The sequence below is a fragment of the Tursiops truncatus genome, chromosome 9 (assembly GCF_011762595.2).
Source record: "Tursiops truncatus isolate mTurTru1 chromosome 9, mTurTru1.mat.Y, whole genome shotgun sequence".
NCBI classification, from domain to species: Eukaryota; Metazoa; Chordata; class Mammalia; order Artiodactyla; family Delphinidae; genus Tursiops; species Tursiops truncatus.
Window position 1 is genome coordinate 26,231,368 of NC_047042.1, and position 18,385 is coordinate 26,249,752.

General features: G+C 34.9%; 1 protein-coding gene across 1 annotated transcript in view; it reads right to left on the bottom strand.

Moving 5' to 3' along the window:
- The window catches only part of SEMA3E (semaphorin 3E), a 256,505-nt gene that overhangs the window by 21,598 nt on the left and 216,522 nt on the right, over positions 1 to 18,385 (bottom strand). Inside the window, exons 7-14 of the mRNA XM_033862940.2 lie at positions 17,829 to 17,971; positions 16,650 to 16,764; positions 16,148 to 16,217; positions 13,199 to 13,343; positions 10,846 to 11,068; positions 7,969 to 8,060; positions 5,713 to 5,754; positions 3,605 to 3,771 (exon numbers count right to left, since the gene is read on the bottom strand). Coding sequence (XP_033718831.2) covers positions 3,605 to 3,771; positions 5,713 to 5,754; positions 7,969 to 8,060; positions 10,846 to 11,068; positions 13,199 to 13,343; positions 16,148 to 16,217; positions 16,650 to 16,764; positions 17,829 to 17,971 — 997 coding nt within the window. The remainder of the gene's footprint in view (positions 1 to 3,604; positions 3,772 to 5,712; positions 5,755 to 7,968; positions 8,061 to 10,845; positions 11,069 to 13,198; positions 13,344 to 16,147; positions 16,218 to 16,649; positions 16,765 to 17,828; positions 17,972 to 18,385) is intronic.

The window sequence follows — 18,385 nt, forward strand, 5'->3', positions numbered from 1 at the left end:
TGAGTTCAGATCCTAGTTAAGAACGCAATACTTAAACAACCATTTCAGTATTTCCCTATATTGAAAGCCAGGACAGAAGAATATTTCCAATCGATTTTTAGGATTATGATCTGTGTGCAAAAGCATGTTTAAAAAAAGATAGATTGTGGATTAGAAAACCTTACCTAAAGACCTGAGATTTTAGAAAGTTAAGATTAAAACTGCCACACGGATCATTCACGGATCATTCTACGGATCTATTTAGAAAGTTAAGATTAAAACTGCCACATGGATCATTCTACGGAGCTAAACTGAAAATAAACATTGACAGAAAAGTAAGGAGCAAAATTTAAAAGTTTTAGACCTCTATATTATTTTATACTAGTGTTAACATCTATTATACAACTGATAGCAGCTCTAAATGAGAATAAAAGGCTGCTGTTAATTCCTCACTTCATTGAGTATTGCTTTGGTATTGGGAATCCCAAGCCTGCTGAGGAATAATGAATAATGGAACAGGAATAAATCAGTGGAATGGGAAATAGGTTCCACTTTGCAGAAATGATATTGTACCATATTTATTATACAGATGATTTGAGAATAAAGGGAACTACAATCAGCTAAGACTAGATAAGCATTGTGGATAGGTGTACACAAATTTTGTTTAAAATCACTGGAAACATGCATTTAAAAAGAAAGATATCACATTCTCCAACAAAGCTTCAGTTCACTTTATACTATCCTAAAATAGCTGTTCTTTACTTCAGCATTTAAAAAAGAGTGTATTCAAAGCAGGAGTTTTAGAAAGGTTAAGCAAAGTTGTCGTTTATTCTCCAAGTCGCATATTTTTCTTATATCTCTTGCCTCTTGGAAACTTTTAAAGAGAATGCTGGAAATAGACGGAATACAAGAGCAAGGGGGAAGAAAAAGACCTAGAGAAATTATAGTGTATTTTGGAAGACTATTTTAAACAAGTGGTTTGAATTGTGAATTAATGTTTTTCCTCTGTTGATTCATTTTCACTCCGTGAACAGAAGGGTATTTATTTTAATGACCAGTTTTCAATTTCTGCTGCTAGTCAGATCTGAAGCAAAAACGATCTGCTATAAAAGCAAACTATTTTCCCTTTATGTCCTGGAACTTATCCAAAAAGTTCTCCTCCAGGGGTGGGTGACGGTTCACAAGAGTGACGCTCCTGGAAGATCTGCATTACATGTCACTGAACTGAACTAATTCACTTATGAGCGTGGCTCCTGACCAGCATCTCAGTCCTTCCTGTCTATGATTTTGCCTATTCATTTAACTTTTTCTAAATAACTCTTTTTGTCCACCCTTTTAAATACTATCTTACAAACTTGTGCATGTACAATCTTACAAGATGTACTGTATACCAAGACATACTTAGCTATGGAAACTGCTCAGTTAAAATTCTTCATCGCTCTTGCATGCCTAATACGAAACCTTGCTATTTGGAAGTATTTGATGCAAGGCTTGTAAACATATTGATTGTTGCTAAAAACAACAGGATAAATAATATTGTTACTTTTGGTAAAACTACCTTTCTGCCCTTAGATCCTATCACTTCACTCCTAACCTGTGGAACTACACGGCTTTCCCAGAACATTCTGTGCCTCTGTACAAACAATTAATTCTCTTTAGCTGGAATCTCCTTATATCTCTACCTTCAAGACTGAGCTCAAAGGTTGGGTTCTTTCGAGAATTAAATAATGTGTTATGTGTATTGCACTTAGGCCAGTACCTTACACATACTAAGTGCTCAGTGGTGAGCTATCATCCTTACTTACGATTCCATTCTCCACTTCAGGTTCTGATTTCCTACAGACAGGGGGCCGTGACTGTTTATTCATACCCCTTTAACACAGTACAGAAACTGGCTTAATGAGTGAATAAATCATAAAACAATATTTTCAATTAATAACATGGCTATATTCCTCAAGAATTGCTTTCAAACATCATTAAGCATTTGTACAAAATCAATTAACTCACTCAATTCTTTAATACAGTTGGTAAATTATTTAGTTCACAGATGTCCTCTCAAAGCATCTTTTGTTTTTTTTGCGGTACGCGGGCCTCTCACCGTTGTGGCCTCTCCCGTTGCGGAGCACAGGCTCCGGACACGCAGGCTCAGCGGCCATGGCTCACGGGCCCAGCCGCTCCGCGGCATGTGGGATCTTCCCAGACCGGGGCACGAACCCGTGTCCCCTGCATCGGCAGGCGGACTCTCAACCACTGCGCCACCAGGGAAGCTCCTCAAAGCATCTTTTTACTATCTGCTTAGTATATATTTAAACACTCATTGCAATGTTAACTTAGCTAAGGTCAAATTAACAAACATTTGAATTAGTGACTAAGTGTTTTTAAAACATGAGATTCTACTATACGTGTAAACTTAGAAAAATAACAACTGTATTAAATTAGATTAAATTAGATTTTGAAAAAGGTTTAAAGAAAAGTAGCCCAAAGTGAAAGAGCAAGAGTAAATGAAATTAATAAAAGTTGCTTTTCAGTAGGGAAACTGTATATGAGTCTATATTTTTGCTTTATATTATCTTTAGTCACTTTATCAAGTGAAAAAGATAATTGCTTATTCTATAATAAAAATATTTTCCCTTATTTTTGTCCCCAAAGAATGCACAATTTCTTCTGACTTGAGTGAAGATCCTTATTCTTTAAAATACTTTCTGTACCTCAAGGTCTCCTGTTCAAAGAATCCCAGGATTTACCTTCTCTAACAAGTAGCAATGACCCCACTGAATTGTCGATATTAGAGTTTGGAGGTCTTTAAGTACCTTTCATTTGTGTTGAATTAAATCACACATTTCATTAATTATACAGGTCATGCATTTGCCTAGGAGTTAAAATATTCACTTTCAAAATGAAATAAATGAAGACCAGCTGGTCGGGAGGACACAGGGCAAATGCAGGATGTATTTTAGAATTTATTTATTTATTTTCCTTTTAAGTCTTTGAATTCCTCACGTGTGGGGTGGCTAGCCATTTCCACATTTTACGTTTATCTAAACTGGTTTCATGTCTTGCAGCAAAAGTTTCAGGAGGGGGAAGAGTTGATTGAAAGCCGGAGGAAAAATAAAACCCCAGCAGCCTGCTCAGCCCAGTCTCTACACAATACTTAATGGGAGTTATTTTTCAGTAAAATGTGGATGTTTCAAAACTTATATTATGAACAAAATAGGACTATGATGATTAGGAGGTTGGGATTAATGTATAAACATTACTATATATAAAAGGGATAATCAACAAGGACCTACTGCATAGCACAGGGAGCTCTACTCAATACTCTGTAATAACCTATATGGGAAAGGAATCTGAAAAAGAATAGATATACCTAAAGTCTATGTACACCTGAATCAAGTTGCTGTACACCTGAAATAAACACAACATTGTAAATCAACTATATTCCAATATAAAAACAAAAAAATCAAAGTTACTTTGGAATAAATGGAAAATCACTAAAAAGAAACAAACAAGCAAAAAAAAAAAAAAACACGGTTATTTTCATGGAATGAGTACAAAAAGAGAAGAAAATAGTGTTAGGTTTGTTTCTCTAAATAAGGGAAAGATTCCATGGAAGACTCTGTCTCACCGTTTTGCATGTGTGCCTGTGGGGTAATACCGGGAGCAGGATATGCCATCCCAGGCGCAGTAAGGGTCTCGAGCCAGGCAGCAGTCTGCACAAGCACTTCCATACATGTCACACTGATGGAATCTGACTTGGGCCACGGCAGAAGCAGATCCAATATAGAGCTGTTGCTAGAGACATCAAGGAAGAGAGAGGCCACTAGTAGAAACAGGCAGAATTCTCACTGAGCTCTTACACCTGGATTTTCACATTCCTACACAATCGCCTCTGTGGACACTCACTTAAATGACTGCAGTTACTCAAGACAGATACTGGAACACTGATACTTTCATTTTCTCCAAGACCTGAAATACTTTTACAGGCTTGGATGCATGAGTAATAAAATTGCTAGAGCAAGGCTGACAAAAATCTCAAGAAGTTGACTATTTTATTCATTATCTAAGTAGAGTCTTTCGTCATCTAACATTGTAGGTCTTTTTAAAAGATCTATAGGAATGTCCAGTAGGAGACTGGAAAAGTAAATGGTCTTTTTTTGCATTTTTAATTGAGATACAACTGACATATAACATTATATTAGTTTCAGCTGTACAACATAATGATTCGATATTTGTATACACTGTGAAATGCTCACAGTCTAGTTCACCGCCCTCATCACACACTACAAATCTACAAATTTTTTTTTGTGATGAAAACTTTTAAGAGCTACTCTCTTAGCAGCTTTCAAATACACAATACAGTATTGTTAACTATAATCACCATGCTGTACATTATATCACCGGGACTTACCTATTTTATAACTAAAAGTTTGTACCTTTTGATAACCTTCACCCATTTCACCCAGCCCCTGCCTCTGGTGACTACCAATCTGCTCTCTGTATCTATGAGCCTGTTTTTGTTGCTGCTGTTGTTGTTTGCCAATAGTTCACATATAAGTGAGATTATATGGTATTTGTCTTTCTCTGACTTATTTCACTTAGCATAATGCCCTCAAGGTTTATTCATGTTGTCACAAATGGGAGGATTTCTTCCCTTTTTATGGCTGAATAATACTCCATTGTGTGTGCATATATGTATGTATATGTGTGTGTGTGTGTGTGTGTATAAAATTTGTTTATCCAGTCATTCATAGATGGACACTTAGTTCATTTCCATGTCTTGGCTATTGTAAACAATCCTTCAATGAACATGGGGGTGCCTATACCTTCTTGAGTTAGTGTTTTTGTTTCCTTTGGATAAATACCCAGAGGCAGAATTGCTAGATCATATGGCAGTTCTATTTTTAATTTTTTGAGGAACCTCCATACTGTTTTCCATAGTGGCTGCACCAATTTACATTCCCACTAACAGCGCACATAGACATATAACGTAGAAAAGTGATGTAGATATATATAGAGTGATGTGGAATAAACTGTAAGATATGTTATTAAGTAAAAAGTAGAAGGAGCAGAACAATCAACAGCCCATGTTCCCATTTGCCTAAACATAAAAGGTTATTTATAAATAAATGAGGTAATATATGCAACAACTACTTCTGAAGAAATTTACACCTGAAGCTGGTTCCAGTAAAGTAGAAAAGAGGTTTGTGTTTCATTGTACACTCTTTTTTTTTTTTTTTCTGTACGCGGGCCTCTCACCGTGTGGCCTCTCGCATTGCGGAGCACAGGCTCCGGACGCACAGGCTCAGCGGCCATGGCTCACAGGCCCAGCCGCTCCGCGGCATGTGGGATCTTCCCGGACCGGGGCACGAACCCACGTCCCCTGCATCGGCAGGCGGACTCTCAACCACTGCGCCACCGGGGAAGCCCCCATTGTACACTCTTTTGTATTACCATCATCACCACTGTTTTTTGCAAAAACATTACCAAAAAAAAAATCATGGAATAAGGTCCTATCATGGTTGTAGAGGTAAACCTACTCTTGTCAACCTTCCTAAAACCAGAAAGTGAAGAAATCTATTACCTGTAAACCACTATGTATTTTTGTCAGAATAAAACTGTAACTTGTTAATATATAAGCACACATACTCAAGCTTTCTATCCTTTGACCTTATCTGATAATACAGAACACACACACACACACACACACACCCCACCCCCCCACACACAACTTACTCTCTTTGATGAAATCTCCATAGAAATAATCGGAACTGGATCCTGAAAAATTAAAAAGATACGTTTCCTTTTTAGGAATAAAAATATAGAAACATACCTTAGTGTGGTTATAAATTACCTGAAATCATACTAGGTATGTGAGTTGTTTGCTGCCAAGCAGTCTCCAGCTTTCATTTTAGTAAATCAAAACGAAAATACACTTAAAAAAAATACAGCTTTCTTTTAAAATATATTTTCTAGTAGAGTAGGACAAAATGTGGATGACAAAAGTAGTGAATAATCTAAGCATCTTATAGTTTGTCTCTGGATTATAATTTTTGTGTTTGCATTTGAATATTATTCATGCTCTGGAAACTCAAATATCTTGAAATAAAATAATAAAGTCAGAGTGTTCTTTCTTATAAAGAAAGTTGAACCATTAGAAGTAAAACAGTTACGTCTTTGAATAGGTCTTACTGCCAATAAACCATGTGATCTTTCATTGTTTTAACCCAGGCCTACACAGAATACTTTTCTGTTAGAGTTCAATTTCCACGAACCCAGAATGCTTTGAAAAAGATGCACTGTCATCATCACTGTCTTAGAACTGCACCAGAGGAAGGATGAATCTACAGGATAGTTTGAGAGCCTATGTGCAATTCTAGGGAGGGTGACTGAGACGACAGTGTCTCTAAGGACACCACAAAGTCAGTCAATTCTGAAAGTGGAGACGCCATAGGCACGTGGGATCCGCTCTGTGGATAATTACCCTTCAAACAATTATTTTCTGAAAGAGAAAAACTGATCCTCTCTATTAAATTTTTAAAACTATTTTAAACTACAGAACCATATATGCAGGCATGCATTTATTCATTCAAAACACAATGTTTCTTAAGGGTTTATATGAACAAGACATTGTGATGAATGTGGTTAATATGAGAGCTATGATTCCTAATATGAAATGAAATCTTACAGAGGTCCAATACGCAAAATAAACAAAAGCATAGCTGCTCTGGATGAGATAAGAATGTGGTTAACTTTGTGCATAGCTATGGGGAATCTAATCTCCAGAAGAGCCAACGCGAAATAAACTGTTTCTCATCAAAAATGTTTTCATATACATTCATCACCTACATACACAATCTTCATTACTTGCAGATTGTGTTCTTGCACATTTGCTTACTTGCCAAAATTTAGTTGTAGCTCCAATATCAATACTTGTGTTTCGCAGTCATTCACAGACATGTGTGTGCTCAGAATGGCAAAATCTCTGAGTTGCCCAACGTGTACATTCCCAGATAACGTCGGTCAAGGTGATACCCTGCCTTCTTGTTTCAGCTCTCATATTGTAAACAGGTATCCTTTTCATGGGCTATTTAGTGCCCCATTTTCATACTGTTGTGCTTTTTGTTAGTGATTGTGCTGATTAAAAGGCCCCTAAGCACAGTGCTGAAGTGCTGTCTTGTGTTCCTAAGCTCCAAAAGACTGTGATGTGCCTTATGAAGAAAACATGTTTTAAATAAGCCTTGTTCAGGCATTAGTTATAGTGCTGTTAGCCATAAGTTCAACGTTAAGTAATCAACTATGTATACTAACTAAGGTGTCTTTAAACAGAAACACACATAAAACAAGGTTATGGACTGATAAGTTGACAAAAATGTCGTGACTAGAGACTCTCAGGAACTTAACCCTGTATCTCCCCTAGGAGCAATGATTACTAATTAATTCAGCGTTCAGGGTGACTTCAAAGACGGTAAGTGCCACAAATGTTGAGACTTACTGTGTGTGCGTGTGTGTCAATATGTACAACTGTTTGCGTCATGTCTAATCTTTCCATTATCGTTTTGTAGTTTTCTCTCTTTTAGTAAATTCTCTGTGTAAACTGCATGCCATAAAAAAGCAGTCTACTCACCATACCACAAAGTCCACAACATGAAATCTACTGCTATTTTTTAACTGTCTATATCGATAGTAAATTTGTTCAAGATGATACATTGCAATAATGATTCTAGAATTCACTTGTGGGACAAGTGTCATTTCTTTATGTCACAGTTCATATAATGAAATTCTTTTCATGCTCGGTAAATACTGGCCTCTTCATCTGAACAGTCTATGAGAATCAAACAGATGTATCAGAATTTTAAATCATTCTTCAATTCACTCTGAATTCACAATATACCTGTTAGAAAAAAACTGACGTAATGTTTTTCCTATTTATAACTCACTTGCAACTGTCTGTAATACATAAATGTTGGCTATATTTTTCACTAAAAATACCTTGAATATCTGAAGTTCTTCTAAAATTACTTCTTCCATTGATTCTGTTTCTTGGTTGTAAATCGTGATTACTTTCAGCACAATTCCATTATCTGTGAGAAAACAAAAGAGATAAACTAGAAGCTTTGTCACAATCTGGTTTTCAAACAATTAAAAACAATGGAGAGACCATAAATTCAAATAAGATTTGAAATCTAGATGTACAAAACATTTAATCATTGCTAGTGAAAACAATATGACTACTTACATATTCATATTCATTATTTCAAAAATTTGATTCAAAAATCCAGTTAAAGGTTCAGAAATCAAAATGTCTTTTGGAATTAATGAAATATAAGACAGATGGCAAATTATTCTAGCTTCTTCTGTGATGTATGATGAAAGAAAACTTTTTACCTAAAGCTACCTTCCCTGTAAGAAACTATACCTTTAATCTTATGGAACCTTCCAAGCAACACACTATGGAAATTTATATATATATATATATAGATAGATAGATAGATAGATAGATAGATAGATAGGCATATAGATAGAACATGTTTATATCTATAAATACTTTATTTTTTCCTTCCAGTTTTAATGAGATATAATTTACATACAGCACTGTATAAGTTTAAGGTATACAGCATAATTATTTGACTTACATACATCCTGAAATGATTATTACAATAAGTGAACATCCATAATCTCATATAGACACAAAATAAAAAGAATTATTTTCCTTGTGATGAGAACTCTTAGAATTTACTCTCTTAAAAAGTTTCATGTATAACATACAGCACTGTTAAATTTTTTTAATCATGGTGTACATTATATCCTTAGTATTTATTTATCTCATAACTGGAAGTATGTATCTTTGACAACCTTCATCCAATTCTCCCACCCGTCACCTCCAGTAACCACAAATTTGGTTATGTACACTTTTAATAAAAATTTCAAGCATACACTATTGAGAGAATAGTATAATGAGTCCTCCTGTACAAACCATTTAGCTTCCATAATTATCAATAATTTTATAAATTTATATTCACCTTTTACAACTCCACGTTATTTTTATTATTCCTGATATTCTGAGCTTGTTATTTCCAATGAAAAATTTAATGAGACGCTAATTTGCTTGTAAGAAAGATTTGGTGTAGTGGCTAGAAATAACTTAGAGGAGAAAAAGCACGTTGGAGGTTCTGATTCAAGAGTTTCTATGGTATTTAAGCAATTTGTTTAAAAATTATGAAATCTTGTGGTTGGGTTAATAAAATTTGATTAAAATAAAACTAATAACAATTACCTGTATCATACATTAAAAGGAACAAAAATTATCATATCAAGCACACATTATAAATATCCCACAATTATATCAAGTAAAAAGCAAAGATGAAACTCAAATTATCAATTTGCAACCAGTGATTTTGCAATAAGGACTATACAGCATTAAAGCAAGTGTCTGGTAAATTTGGGGAAAAATAACTATTTTGTGGGGTTTTCCAATGCTGTACTCATCACACATTTATCAAATATGTTCTTTGTGCTGAAAAGCTGTGGTTCAATATAACAATATCTTTATGTTAAACATAGGTTACAAGAGAGTGTAAGTATATACCTGATATTTCTGGAATTCTCTCAAATAGCTTTGGTCAATCTAATAAACAAGTATTTCTGAAAACATTCTTCGACATATTATATGACTTCTCATTTAAAAATAACATACTTTTTTCTATGATTAATTTTATCAGATATTACTCTTGCTTATGGAATTCTTTTTTTTTTTTTTTTTAAACTCTGTTGGACATCACTATAAGTGAATTCATGGCCAGGTAACTAACTTTGCTAAAGAAATCTGATGCTTTGTTGATCTTGAACCCACAGTGTAGAGCACATTACTAACCTCCTAAAATAAATGAATAAAATACAGCCTGCACCAGAGATCAATTTCTGGAAATCCGATGAATATCTCCTTACTTAAATCTTTGCTTTTTCAGAAAGCATGACTGGAAAAACTCAAGCACCAATATTAATACTATATCCTAATTCCTGATTTGGGCATATGCAATGTCTCTTTAGAAAATGTCAATGATTAAAGTTAAGTATGGTAGAATGTTTCCTCTTCTAAATAGGATCTGCTGTAGCAATTACTATGATGCATATGAAAAAAAAAAACCGATCATTTTAAAGATTCTTTAAATGACTATATAATTTTAAAGTACTTGACAGAATTTGATACATATTACCCTGGATGCTAAAAGATTGCAAGTTCTCTTCCACAAGCTAGATCTAATGCACAGCATTAACTGAAATTACAAATTTATTTGAAATATTAACTTTTAGCATATTTATTACACTTTGTTTTATTAATGCAGGATATTATAGCTTTGGTCTAAAATTTTATCTCCATTATGTGTAATGCTTGGCTTGTTTGGGACACATGGTTGACTTCTGATGGGGCCTGATAAGCATAGTTGAGATTACAGATTTAGGTGAAATTACCTAAACTTCACCTAAAGATTGAAAAATCTTGAGACCTTGCTGAGCAGCCAAAGGTAGCAGTGGACCTGGGGGAGTAACAGGATATCCTTGTACGGTACCCTACTTCCTCTGTGAGCTCTTTTTGGAACCAACATTGTTTATTGTTTGTTAACATCAATTACTCGTTACTTTATGTATTCATTTGTTCAAATGTATTAAGTATTGACCATGTATCAGGAATTATGTGCAGTAACTACCCCAAATCTTCTCTTCCATTGCAGTAGACAGGTAGTATGTAAATGAGTCAATGGGTCAACCAGGGTTTTGTTGATAGGTGGGTTTTTTTTTAATGTAATAATGTTATTGATTTTAAGGTTCAATTTAAATGTCTCTCTGAGTACTCTCTAATCTCTTTACCTGTCCCAATGAACAAGACATCATATTGGCCATCCTCGGCTTCCACTCGATCCACTGCTATTTGTTTCAGGTTATACTTGCCATCTGTTTTCACCAGTATTGGTTTTTTATGGGCAGGTTTTATGGGCTGGTGCATAAGCGGATGGCTTCTTGCAAATCTGATGGCATCATCGGGGTAGTCTTTGGTGGTTCCGTACCTCCCTCCATTCACTTTGCTGGCACACTGAAATACAAACGGATGAGAGAATTTTTTTCCCCTGAAACCTAAGGAGCAAATTTATACTCAATTATGAAAAAAATTACAAAAACTGGGTATGTTCACTTAATCAACTGTGCATTTAGCAATATTTAGTAACCATATATTCTTCCTTACAGAAATAAAATCTGCATTAAAAATTGCATAGAGAGACCGAATTATTTCAAACATGCAGCAGTAGAAATAGACAGATAGTAGTGAAATACTGAAAAAGTAAAGTATATGTAATACTGGTATAGTCTGGAGGTAATACAAACGTATAACATTATAAATATTCTAATTATTTTTCCTGCTTCTAAAATTTATTTTTCATATTTGTAAATTAAATTTTAATTTGCTATGAACAATATATTGTTCATAGCAAAACAAAGAGACTCTTTATTGTGCTAAATCTTCCCCCCAAATTCAGAATCACAACCGCACAGCAGCTTTCCCATTATTGACACTATGATTGGTGATGGTTCCAGTTGGCTCACTGACTACAGAATTTTAGTGCTGTAACATTGAAACCTATTCAAATGCCATCGCTGTTGAATAAGGAAAAAACCCTCTCTGTTCTACTGTAATCTGTATGAATTTATATTATTTTTGTATGAATTAGACACAACAAATTGAGAAGACAAGAAATATTTGCCATAACATGTCTCAATTCTTATATCACTGACTCTAACAATAAATGTTCAACGGTACCTAAGTTACTTCTTGGAATACCTTTAACTGCGTTGATTCATGCTTGTTATTAAGCGCTCCCTCATTTCACATATTTTCCTCCAGAACCAGCAGCAATTGCAATGATGACCTTGATAAAAATTTTCCACTTCAGAGTATAAATACAGTAGTTTAGTAATCAGATTCTGCAAAGAGGGCATTTTTAATGGTTTGTTTTAAAAATTTGGGCCATATTTCTTAATTTGGCATGAATTTTTCACTTGAGTGTACTTTCATGATATATAATTGGAAACATTTTGGACCAGCCTGGAAGCAGTTCAGTAACCAGTCACTTCCTCCGAATCTCCTTTAATACCATGTGGTTTCAAGAAGCATTTCCAGCAAAGCCACAGGAGTGGGTTTTCTCCATTTAAATTGTAATTTCAATCAATAGAGTGAAATAAAATATACTTTATGTCTTACTGGAAGTAATAATTTTAAGCTAGTGAGAGAGAGTGATTGAAATGGTAAAGCCTTACACTTGTTAACGTAGGTAAGCTTTGTTTCCACTTTGAATTTTGCCTCTGCAAAAATGGTTTCTACTCGACTTGCAAGCACTTGTGGAATCAGCCTAGTGTTGGGTTTTCACCAGCTGCTCGTAATAGTGTAGACCGTGACTTGCATGACAAGTTCAGTATTTGTTCTCCATGGACAGCAGATACAATGATGCTACACTTTCCCAACCTAGTTGTGTACGGGACATATGAGACAAAATCATCCTCATCATAATCATCATCGTGTGTGCAATTAAAAGCACAAGGTTTGAACGGCTAGTTAGGGAGAATCTTGGTAGTATCAGTTAAGAGGCGAATGGTGCAACTCCTTATTCTCTAGCAACACAGCTGTATTGTCACTTTTCTTCCACAAGGCCAGCAAGGATGGCAAATGGGGTGCTCCGAATTCTGAAGAGCCAGAGAAAAAGCTTCCTCTTGACACGTAAAAGTGAGAAGTAGGGAGAAAATGTGGCCTAGGGAACTGAGAGCCTGACTCAAATATTATAATAAAAATTTGGTAACATTCTCTTGCATGGAAATCACATGTGGCACTAATTCTTCTGAAGAGGCTGAGAGGAATATAATGCTCACTGGATATTTCTGTATTCACCAGTATCCTTAAAAATAAAATTTTAGTGAGAGCTACATAGATAGCTAAAATATCAACAATAATATATAGTCTATAATGCTAGATTATATTCTTTTCATTAAGTAACAAGCATACATGTTGATGTAAGAAGTAATATTTCTTTACCTTGCAAGTAATCAAGCATATTTTTAGGTACTGAATTTAACTATTTCATGCTAATTTAGTAAAGCATCTGAAACAATGAACAGAATATTACTAAAAGAATCTTTAAAAAATATGAATACTTTGTTAAATGCCTAAACTTACAGAACCAGGTCTTGGATAAGGGACTTTTCCTTCATAGAGTGACCAGTGGTATTCAGGTCCTTCCTTATGTGCATATGGTCCATTAAAGGCTGCCCGGATACTGGACATGTGATAGACACATATAGCATGCCCTCTAAATATATTACTAAAAAAAAAAAAAAAGATAAGTTACTATTCTGGAACAGACTAGGAGATCACCTAGTCAAGCCCCGCAGACAACACAGATAAGGATGAAGTCTTTTGGATAAAAGACTTGCAATCTCTTAAGCATAGGATATTCTAGAGATATTAACTATTGCAATATTTCAAGTATGGAAACTCCAAAATTTACCATTTTTTGCCTATTTATTATAATAAATTGAAAATGACATTGTTAGAATCACAAAAGCAGTTGTGTCACTTCATTTTTTCCAGTTAAATCTTATTTTTTTTATTGAAATATAGTTGATTTACAACGCTGTGTTAGTTTCAGGTGTACAGCACAGTGATTCAGTTTTTCATATACACACACATACAAACATATATATATATATATATATACACACATATTCTTTTTCAAATTCTTTTGTGTTTTTATATTTTTTATTAAGATTTGGCCTTAATATTTTAAAGATTCATTCCCAAGTTGAGGAAGGCTTTATCTCCTTGTACGTTGTCCTCTCTTCCAAGTAGACAGTGTTTTCCTATTCACCATGCTGTTAATATTGCTATAAATTTTATTCAAATTTTATTACTTCTCTTAGTGTATATGATTTGAAGAACAATTTAAAGTCTAAAGAAAATTTGGGGCTTTGTTTCATTCTTTAGCTTGGGGTCACAGAAACATTTATAAGCCTGCTGTATATTCCTTCCTTCAGGTCACTGAAAACAGTGCTACAGTGGAAAGGTTTACTGGGCTGCACCAGATTAATTTTGAGAAAAAGACTTACATTCTAAAAAACTCAGATTCTTTACCTGCAGAACTACTAGCAACCGAAATTATTTTTTTGATAAAAATTTCTACTTGTCGCAGATAAAGACAGTAGTTGACTAACTACAGCAAGCTTTATTGGGGGCATAAGATTCTGCAAAAGGACATTTTAGAATGATTTGTTTTAAAGATCTGGCTGCATTTCTTAATTTGGCATTATCTGAATGAATTCTAACACTTCCCTAGCCTCCTTATTGTGAGAATTAAAATAATTAGTTTGGGAAAGTGCTTTGCAAAATTTTTTGTAAGTGTAACATTTCCTACATTCTGAGACACCTGTAGAACAGCAGTTATGTTACTGTCTGAGGACATCAATTCACACATCTTATAACACACCTTGAAGCAACTGGAAATGCCTGCAACAGTGAGAAAACCAGAGATAGTCTTCCAACTAACATGGCAATAAACCTTTGATCACCATGCTACGATATCAACCTTTACGTCAGGTAACAGCTGGCAAGCCTTTTTCTCACAATTATGTATAAATTGAACAGTCAAGATTGAAATTATGGAAGAAAATAATGTCTTGCCTTTGAAATCTCAGACAGATCCATTATGCTATCATTTATGAAAGCAGCTTATAAACTGATCATTATAACCCATAAAAAAATCTATACTGATTACCCTATAGCTTATATTTATCATATAAAGCCGTGGATTTATCATGCAGTGTATAAATTCTTCACTGGCATAAGGCAGAAGATGAAGTGTAAAAAGAAGTTAGGGATTTTCCATGGACTGTAATAGCTACCAATCTACATTAACATCTCCTTGCATCAAGGAATAACTGATAGCAAAACTGTTTCCATGTTTCTGTGATGAAGAAAAGATCTCCTTACAATAGCAGGATACTTACCGAAAGAGCTTTATTTTTTTTTTTCAAAGTGACCGTAATAAACTACCTGCTGAAAAAGTAAACAAAAACTATGTGGAGAGATCCTAAGCAAACAAGGTATACATGACTATAGAACAGTTTAAGGCCAATGCAATGCAAATGAGGAATTGAGTAATACCATTCTTTTCCTGTCAAGAGAACTGAAGTATATTCTTTATTTCTCATTCCAGTCATATCATCTCCACTCTGCCTTATTTGCAAAGACACTCAGGAAATTATATATATAAACTTTCAACCAAAACTGATTCTAATAACATTTTTTCATTCATGTATCAACACACGAAATATTTGATTCATTTTTCCAGCAGTCTTCAATGGATACAAAATACAAAAGCATAAAAGAGAAAAATACTAGATCATAAGCCCTAAACTTGAGCACCTTTTTAAAATTTAAAACTCAGAGGGTAAATCATAAATGTGTGTTCTCTAAGAATCTACACAGGACCAAGACAACCAGAGTAAAGGAGTGAGCGAGTGCTCTGTGATTAAGGAATCAAGGGGTGTTTCATGAAGACGGCAATTGACAAGTATTGGAAAAACTGATATAAATCAGCGTTAGAAGGGAAAGTAGATAAATAAAATCACAGTCACGGGGAAAGCAGAGACTGGGATTCTGACAAGGTATTATCTTGTCAAAAGCAGAGTTTGTGGGAATTTAGAGGAAAAACTTTCAATCCTGAATGGGGAATATTTGATAGAGAGCCTTGAAAGCCTGACTTGGACAATAGTATATGATGATTGAAAGAATTATCCTAGACTCTATAGCATGGAACTAGTACCTTAAAAACTGTATGAGAAAAAAAAATCATTCTGTTGTAGATCAGAGAGGGAAGAACTTAGGACATTGAGCATAGGAGGATGCTGGTACTTCAAACAAAAACAAATAAGGATCTGGATTGAGATTGTGGCTTTAAACATCAAAGTACAACTGCAAACACAGGAGAATGAAGAGAAATTGGTGACTTATAAAGTACAGAAAGTGAGAATAACTCATTGGTCAGTAGTATTTTCAGTTGCATATACAGTGAAGGGGTTTGGCATCCTTTGTTTCATGATGTTTTGACTGGCCATATAAATTTCTCACCTGGTAGTGTTGAAGAGTCCAAATATCACTGGGTTCTTATGATCTCTGGTATGCAGCAAAAAAACATCCTCTGAAACATTAAAGACCATTATGTTACTTAATATGTTTAGCCCTCGTTGCATGTGAAGAAAATATATTGTCATAAAATAGTTTAGAACCCATGACAGATTTTAAGATATAAATTTCCATATACAGTCATATAACAATGACCAAATCACAACACAGTGAGATTGATGACTGTTCAAGATGACTGTGACCTGGGCCTCAAGGAGGAAACTAGAGGCGCCGACTCTAAACTAACAAGAGGGGTCTTTCTGTTCCCGCAACTCCCTTGTCCCCATACATGGACCTGGCCAAGATGAAAAGAATAGAAACTTGCTCCAAGTTAGATAGCAGTCAATTACTGCAGAAAGCAAATTTTCCATATGTGCTAGAAACACTGAGGGTTATACAAAGAAGCATATATTGAAGAGGAAAATTTAGCTCTCCCAATAATATTTACCTAATTCATCAAAATACGTATCAATTCCATTCATTCCTGGTACTGAGCAAACCAGTCTAGCTTTGAGGAAAGTACTCCACTTGTTCACTAGGATTCTCTGTCCTCCTACATCGTTCTGTAAAAAACAGAAAGCAGGTAAATGGGTACCCAGAGAACTTTTATCAACAACAGATTTTGTACCATTAAACCTGCAGATGGCAAGAGTTACAGTTCTTTTATTTAATGTGAAAATTTGAGCATAATCTTCAAATAATATTAAAGATGCAATGCCCCATAAACTTTTTCTTTAGGTTTGCACATTCTGCCTTGTCAGTGTACTTTCACCCTGGCCCATTAAATACAGTTTCCAGGTATTAAACAACGTTAGTAGAGAGTAGAGTACACTTTCCTAAATAAAGTAGTAAGCTTTATGATACAGTAACGTTTATTATTATTTTATTGATAAATAATCAGCTTATCTCAGAAGTACAGAAGCATCCACTTCTTTTTCTTATTTTAGGGAAAAAGGCTTGAAATACTCACACACAAGCACACATACACATAACAGGCATACATACTTGCACACATACATAAAATACGTGTGTGTATATGTGAATATATATACACACACATATATACTGAACATACGTATAAACATCTTCTTAAATTTATTCAAGTATCTTCTTAAATATCAAAATAACTTCACATTTATAACACTATTAGCATTCTCTCAATATACATGGCTACCGCAGTTGGTTCTGAATGTTCACAAAACAACCTATCTGATTATGCCCAACAAAACTATATATGTTTTCCCTACAGAATCAACCATCTGAATTGTTGAAACATGCTCATGTAAATTATTTAGAATGTGGATTAAAGAAACTGGCAAGAATTTGGTGAAATTAACTTTTTAAAATGGAGCTCAAACTTCTGTGTAGGAAGAAGTCTAGCCTAATTATAGACCATTTCTTAGTAGGGCTTTGAAAATGGAGAAAATCACACAAAATGCAAAGCTCTTTTCAGATTAAACTTTCAGTAGATTTGAAGTCTGAAGACTAGATAGTAAATACCAATTTTAGGGAGCCTAAGAGAATAGAAGAAAATATTTTACAGTAGAAACCTACTATAAAATGAACAAAGGCCTGACCATAAATTGCGAGTTAGGCAAGCTTAGTGAGAGAAGAAGGCGGTCCTCACCACGCAGAGTCGCCCCACTCTGGTGTAAATTGCCTGGGCATTGTTTTCTGCCTCCAGGGCCTTCTCCGTAAAAAAGAAATACACTTTGTTGTCATCTCGGTCTTCATTGTCAGGGATCATGTACGAACCTACAAATTTTGGTTCTAGAGAAGTAAAAAACAGATGAAAATGTAGTAACTATTACAACAAAGTAAGTTAATATATTTCCCTTGAAATTTTGTACTAAACATTAAAATCATGTAGCTATCTCCATATTCTGTGCAAATCAACAATTTTTTTTTTTTTTTGCGGTACGCGGGCCTCTCACTGTTGTGGCCTCTCCCTTTGCGGAGCACAGGCTCCGGATGCGCAGGCTCAGTGGCCATGGCTCACGGGCCCAGCCGCTCCGCGGCATGTGGGATCTTCCCGGACCGGGGCACGAACCCGTGTCCCCTGCATCGGCAGGCGGACTCTCAACCATTGTGCCACCAGGGAAGCCCCAAATCAACAATTTTTAAGAAATGTTAGGGTACTTAAAATTTAACTGAGTTGGAGGGAAATAAATCAATTTCAAATAG